The following is a 6,609-nucleotide window of genomic DNA, read 5'->3' on the forward strand; positions in this document are numbered from 1 at the left end:
CTCATATTTTGATGAAACAATCGAGTTCAGCCGTTTTGGACAAGTGGTGAATTCTTGAGTGTCGTGGTACAAAAACTACCAGAACTTTTTATTTGATGGAGGAAATCAACTAATTTTTTTTTGGTTGATAGTGCATCAACTCAAGCAGCAACAGTCTTATAGGATGCATAGATTTGATTTTACAAAGAGCAGAAATTTCTAAATAAATGATTAGTGCATCAACCAAAAAAAAAATATTTGATTTCCTCCATCAAATAAAAAGTTCTAGTAGTTTTTGTACCATAACGCTCAAGAATTCACCACTTGTCCAAAACGGCTCAACTCTATTCGTTTATCAAAATATGAGTCTTACATAAGAACAAATTCACAGTGAGTTTTACCAAAATACATCGTACCATTTTCCCCATATTTCAATAAAGATAAATTTTTTGAAGAACTTTGACCATCAGTAGCAGAGGAGCCAGACATTTTTTGTTAATAAAAGTTAGGTCATATCGTCTTCTTTGATCCAAAGAATATCGCAGTACCCTTTTGATCATGTGCTTACGGGACACCCTCTATATTAGAATTTACTCTCGATTACTTGAAGGTTTGTCCCCAAATTTTCAATAAAAAGGTTATCATCAAAATCAGTTTAACCATATTGTAGTATAAATAATGGGAGCAAAGCGAGTTTAAGAATAATTTATTAAATCTCGAAAACTTTTCTCCGAAGCGTCGTAATTAATTAAGTTATTTTCGGAGAACTTTGAAAAATAATCCAGCTAAGAAAATAATAAACCTACAAGTGGGAGCTATATAGTTGGGGCCCTTCCCAACACATAAACATCACTTAATTGCTATTCTAAAGACACGAGGAAAAGAAACCAGATTAAAAAATACCTGCCAAGATGAAATGCCCCCAGAAAAGGCACAATTAGTCGGATGGGCGATTTCTCCAAATGGAAGAAGGTATAGGAAAGCCGAAGTTTTTCCGCCCTAATTGGATTAAATGGGAAAAAGTTTTAGTTGTTCCAGAACGATAAGAGAAAGCATTGGAAAAGGCCAAGTGTTGCGTGAAATGCGTACATCTGAAGGTGAAAACATAGTAAATATTACGGTAAATATTACGGTATATTGCACCTATTCGCCGGAAAAGCGGAAAGTTTCAAATGAATGCAAATGAAAACAAACCTTCTCTGGTTCCCTGAATTAGATCTAGTTTGAATATTTATTCATTATATCCGAAGTCTTGTATGTTACCATAAATGTAATCTTAAGCTCGCCGTTCCTCAACAGCAAAAGCCACGTTAAAATTAATTTGGCTTCAATGGGATACCATTCAAGTGGCTTAACGGAAAATTCGAAATGTTTTCTCGAAAACCCCACTCGGTCTTTGACTGAATCGAGTCTTGCAAGGAAAGTTCGTTATGCAAAGCAAACATTATTAATTTCAATAGTATTAGGACTGGATGCTTTTAATTCAGAAGTCGGTTGTCTCTTTGATATTCGACTTTCGCTCTATCTTTCCCTTGAATAAATATTTTCAGTTTATGAGCGCTTTGACAAAGTTTGCGCACTCGGGAAATGCCTACGTGAAAGCATGTGATTCGGTGTGGAACTTTTCACATTTTACCTAAAAATCGATTTCCTCTATACACATTCTCTAGTCCTTTTTCAAATCTCTCTCTTTCGAAGATTAAAAAACTTTCTCTATATTGCCGAACTGTTTACGATTTCCTGAACATTCCTCAGCGTCTTCGCACTCCTGGCAATGTAAACTATTTTGTTTTTCGTTATTTTCCTCTTACCAATAGGTAACATTGTCACAGGTTTATCCACGATGTAAGTTTCAAATTAATTCGGTTTTGCTACTATCTGGTCCTTTGTAGGTTTCCAAAAGAGAAATTTTATGGGAAATTGCAATCGCAACAGCTAATTAAACTCAAGACAGACAGTTTTGAGAAAAAAACGACCGCAATTAAACCGAATTCCTAAAGCTGCGATAAATTCAAATTTGGAATGGTTCCAAAAAAACAGGAACGATCTATTTCTATTGAATTTAATACGGGGGGTAATAGAAGCTGGAAATTCATTTCCCGGTTGCAGTAATCAACACCTGGGGTATAAAAGCCAGGCCCGATATTGCCGTGGAACAACTGAAAGCTGCACTAATTCAATTCAATTAAACCCGAAAAGTTTAGGTTTCCTGGGCTTTTTCCTTTAGTCTGGGCATGCAGTGTTAACTCCAATTTTATTTATGTTCCGATTCATTAGTTTCCAACGGTAAAAAGCTGCAAAGTTGAAAAGTTAACAGAGTTTCTAGGGAAAACTTGGAAAAATGTTAACGCGCTCGCAGTCTGGCAATTAACATAAAATTAAGCAAAATGTCCCCAAATATAATAAAACTGTCCATTTCATATTTGAACGAAGTTTGTCTTATAATATTGAACGAGATCGAAAAGTCCCTTCCCTACTAAAACTTTCTATATGAAAATGACCAACTATATTAAAAGTTGTTAATTGAAAATGTTGAAAATTTCGTGTCAATATTAGTCTCGTTATAAGCACAGCTTAGTGGCGAGCTAATAAAAAAGTTTATTATTGAAGAGAAGCAGTCCCCTAAATTACCGCAGCTAATTACGCTCTGAAAAAGATAAGAGAAAAGCGAACAAAGACCGAAGACACAATGGTGACGAATTTTTGCAATATTCTCCCCGTTTTTTCCTCCACTGTCACCAGCAGCTTCCCATTCTTAATGGGGAGAATTATATTTAAATTAGGGAACATCAGATTATTAGTGGGGCAGATCGAGAAAGAGATTGCGGATCTCCAATCGCAACAAGTTTGGAACAAACCATGTGAAGGGCAAACCTAATAAGAAGAAATTTCTTTCATTATCATTAATCCAATAAGCGGAGCCGTACGCATTCCCACAATAAATCTCTTTCATCAAGGAACACAGAGAGCGGCCTTTGTTAGTTAAATATTTGTTCGCCCGCTCGAAATTTATCATAGGATTAATTACAAAAATTAGTCAGTGTAATTACCATTTAGCGCTTAATGATTTTTATGTCCACGTTTAAGCAGACGATTTTTCATTTTTACAATATGAGGCCAGAAGGGCAAACAACTTTTGCGCCCATTATCATCCACCCTCCAAACAGTGGTTGGTTCTTCCAAAGGTTTTCGTGCCTCATTTGATCTGATTGAGCAGATAGAAGATAATAGAAACCGCACGCGAACAAAACCTTTTATGCAAACTTATTTACCACAACCCATAAACCTATCTTGAAGAGTCGAAATAAAGCATAACAGCGATGTAAAATACTTTTACGATCCACTTTCAGGCTCCCATTTCCTCGTCAAAATGTTTTTGAATGACAAACTTTGAAAATTTAACGGCGGGCATCTTAAAAGTTATGAGGAGCTTTTTAGGATGCGAGGAGAGATTGGAAAGCCATTTCCCTTTTGAATTATATGTTTTGCTCATCAAGCTTCTCCATGAAAACTTGCAACTGGAACTATCAAGTCGGTTTTATTGGAAAATGTAAGTGGTTGTCGTCAAATGTCTCTAAACACTTCTTAAAGGTACACTACTTTGAAAAAGAGGCTTTTTGATAAACTTTCATTTTTTTGAAAAAACTTTGCCTCACCCTTAAGAAAATTTGGGCCAAAATTCAACACTACATCGATATTTTTCACCTCAATGGATTCCTCCCAGCCTTATAAGCTCCCTGAGCTGAATATTTATTATGTTTGAGTCTTTAATAAGGGAGATTTCGCCGGTGAAAGATCGTGACCGCTCAAAAATCACTTAAAATGCACCAAAAATGTCGATTTTTCTGGACTTATAGCTTCCAAGATGCTTTTCAATGAGTTTGCTGCATTCTTGGTTTCACTTTTATGAAAATTATGTAACATTCAAGATATTTTGCAAAACTTTATGTTTTTTAGCAAAAACTCGACAATCACCCTTAGAAAATTTTCGGCCAAAATTCAAAATTTCACATTCGTATTTTGTTAGTTCTGTGGATTTTTCCCGGCATTAGAAGCTCCCTGAGCTGGATATTTAAGGTGTTTGAGTCTTTAATAAGGGAGATTTTGCCAGTGGAAGATCGTCACCGCTCACAAAAGGTTCAAAATAAACCAAAAATATCGATTTCTCCAGATCTGAAGCTTGCAGCGTGTGGTTTAATCAGAGCGTTCCATTCCTCTTTTCCCCATGATGAAAATCATGTAGGCGTCTAGGCTTTTTGAGAAATTTCAATTTTTTTACAAAAATCGACCCTCACCCTTAGGAGAACTTCGCCCAAAATTCAAAATTTCACATACATATTTTTTTGAGTTCAATGTATTGTTCCCGGCCTTTTAAGCTCCCTTATCTGAATATTTAAGGTGTTGGAGTCTTTAATAAGGGAAATGTCGCCGGTGGAAAATCGTGACCGCTCAAAAAAGGCTCAAAATAAACCAAAAATATCGATTTTTTCAGATCAGAAGCTTGCAGCGTGTGGTTTAATCAGATCATTCCATTCCTTTTTTCCTCATGATGAAAATAATATAGGCGTCGAGGCTTTTTGAGAAATTTCTATTTTTTACATAAATCAACCCTCACCTTTAAGAGAATTTCGCCTAAAATTCAAAATTTTACGTACATATTTTTTTGAGTTCAATGAATTGTTCCTGGCCCTTTAAGCTCTCTGAGCTGAATATTTAAGATGTGTAATAAGGGAGATTTCGCCGGTGGAAGATTGAGACCGCTCAAAAAAGGCTCAAAATAAACCAAAAATATCGATTTCTCCAGGTCTGCAGCTTGCAGAGTGTGTTTTAATCAGATCATTCCATTTCTCTTTTCCTCATGATGAAAATCATATAGGCGTCGAGGCTTTTTGAGAAATTTAAACTTTTTTGCAAAAATCGACAGAAAATTTAGCCCAAAATTCAAAATTTCAAATAAATATTTTTTGAGCTCAATGGATTATTACCGGCTTTAGAAGTTGGCTGATCTGCATATATAAGGTGTTTGAGTCTTCAGTAAGAGCGGTCAAAAACTGTGACCGCTCAAAACTCTAAAAGAACAAAAAATATCGATTTTCTTCAGATGTGGAGCTTCCAGTATGCTTTTCAATGAGCTCGTTCCATTCCTACTTTTCTCAACATGATGCAGAGCTCGAAGCTTTTTGAAAAACTTTGATTTTTTTGAAAAAATTGATCCTCACCCTTAGCAAAATGTTGAACAAAATGAGAATTTCACATTTGAACCTGAAGCTTCCAACGTGTTTTCAATGAACTGGTTGCGTTTGTCGTTACCTTCTTTGGGAGTTTTTTTATAAAACAATATTGGTCCAAATTTTTGCGGATTTCGCTCAGTACGAAGATTTATGTAGTAGTGGTCAAGTTTCTGCTCCTTGCTCAATTCAGTTCCAGAGTTAGTTAATCCATTCAATTATTCTTTACTTACCATAATTTGACTAAGAAAACTCTAAAATTCAAATAAAAAATGCACTGTATTTCTTCAAATGCAGAACCTAAAAACCTGGTTTGGATTGGAAAAAAGAAATGTGTTCCTTGCTAGTGTAATAAATTTTCGATTCTCACAAGAGACAGGCAGCAAAACCTATAAATAGGTGATGATAATCTTTGACGCCGATTTAGGAAACGTCGGGTTTTTGCCACTATTCGATGGAAAAATGCGTCGGTTGACGATGTATTCGACCCAATTAATCATTAGTTTCTCCCCAATTTCCAGTTCTGAACGTTGCCTGATAATTATCATGATATATGGCATTGCTGGATAAATGGCCAGTTCATTCATACCGGCATCCGAATGGTCTTCAAACCGTATTGCCGTATGCCTTTGTTACTCGGCCAGATTATATTTGTTGAGTTATGTATTTATGGCTTATATTCAATCCTTATGTGTGATATATTTCCCCAATTCCTATTCGCGTTTAAACGCATTAATTATTGTAAATTCTTAAACGTGGAACGTTCTGCTTTCAGATGTGCCTTTGCCAGCCTGTTCCCTGGTTAAATATGCCGAATGGAAGGATATCACTCACTCAGACTTGGGAATATCATGGACTTCGCTTGATTTGGCCCAAGTTTTCATTACGAAAATGCGGTAAGTGACGAGTTCTTGCAACGAACTCCATAAACCTTCTAAACAATGTCAAAATTTAATAATATTTAGCGCCAACTTTAAAACCGCGCCACAAAAGCGACAGAATAGCTAAAATATGACTTGTTAATAAATCCCAACTGAGATCTTATTAGGGCATTTATTTCATGAACTTGCTAACTTTCCCGGTATAATGGCGCCAGGGGCATCATCAGTCACGTCATTGTTAGACACTGTCTTAGGCACAACACGTGTCAAATATAGACCAAAAGTTTCTTAATAAGAACTGCTTTGAAAATGAGCGCGAGTTACCATCATGAATGATTTAATTAAGGTTGTTATCTTTGTATCAAACTAACTGTGATATTTCTCAAACTTTTCACGTCAATTTCTTCAGGATTAAGCACTAAAAACAATCAATAACTGTTTCTTAACATTGAGCTCATTGAGTATTTGAAGTTTGAAATGAAGGCGTAATGGAGCCAAGGGCAGATCCAGCTTTCGAGTCA

At 35.8% G+C, this 6,609-nt stretch overlaps 1 protein-coding gene across 1 annotated transcript in view; it reads left to right on the forward strand.

The window, feature by feature from the left end:
• Positions 1-5,982: 5,982 nt before the first annotated feature.
• LOC125505668 overlaps positions 5,983-6,609 on the forward strand; it is a gene marked incomplete at its 5' end in the record, with an annotated part of 26,324 nt that continues 25,697 nt past the window's right edge. Inside the window, 1 exon segment of the mRNA XM_048669916.1 lies at positions 5,983-6,103. Within this exon segment, the coding sequence (XP_048525873.1) occupies positions 5,983-6,103 (121 nt within the window).

Source organism: Dendroctonus ponderosae, unplaced genomic scaffold (genome assembly GCF_020466585.1).
Source record: "Dendroctonus ponderosae isolate FM_Combo_2020 unplaced genomic scaffold, Dpon_F_20191213v2 Dpon_F_20191213_9, whole genome shotgun sequence".
NCBI lineage: Eukaryota > Metazoa > Arthropoda > Insecta > Coleoptera > Curculionidae > Dendroctonus > Dendroctonus ponderosae.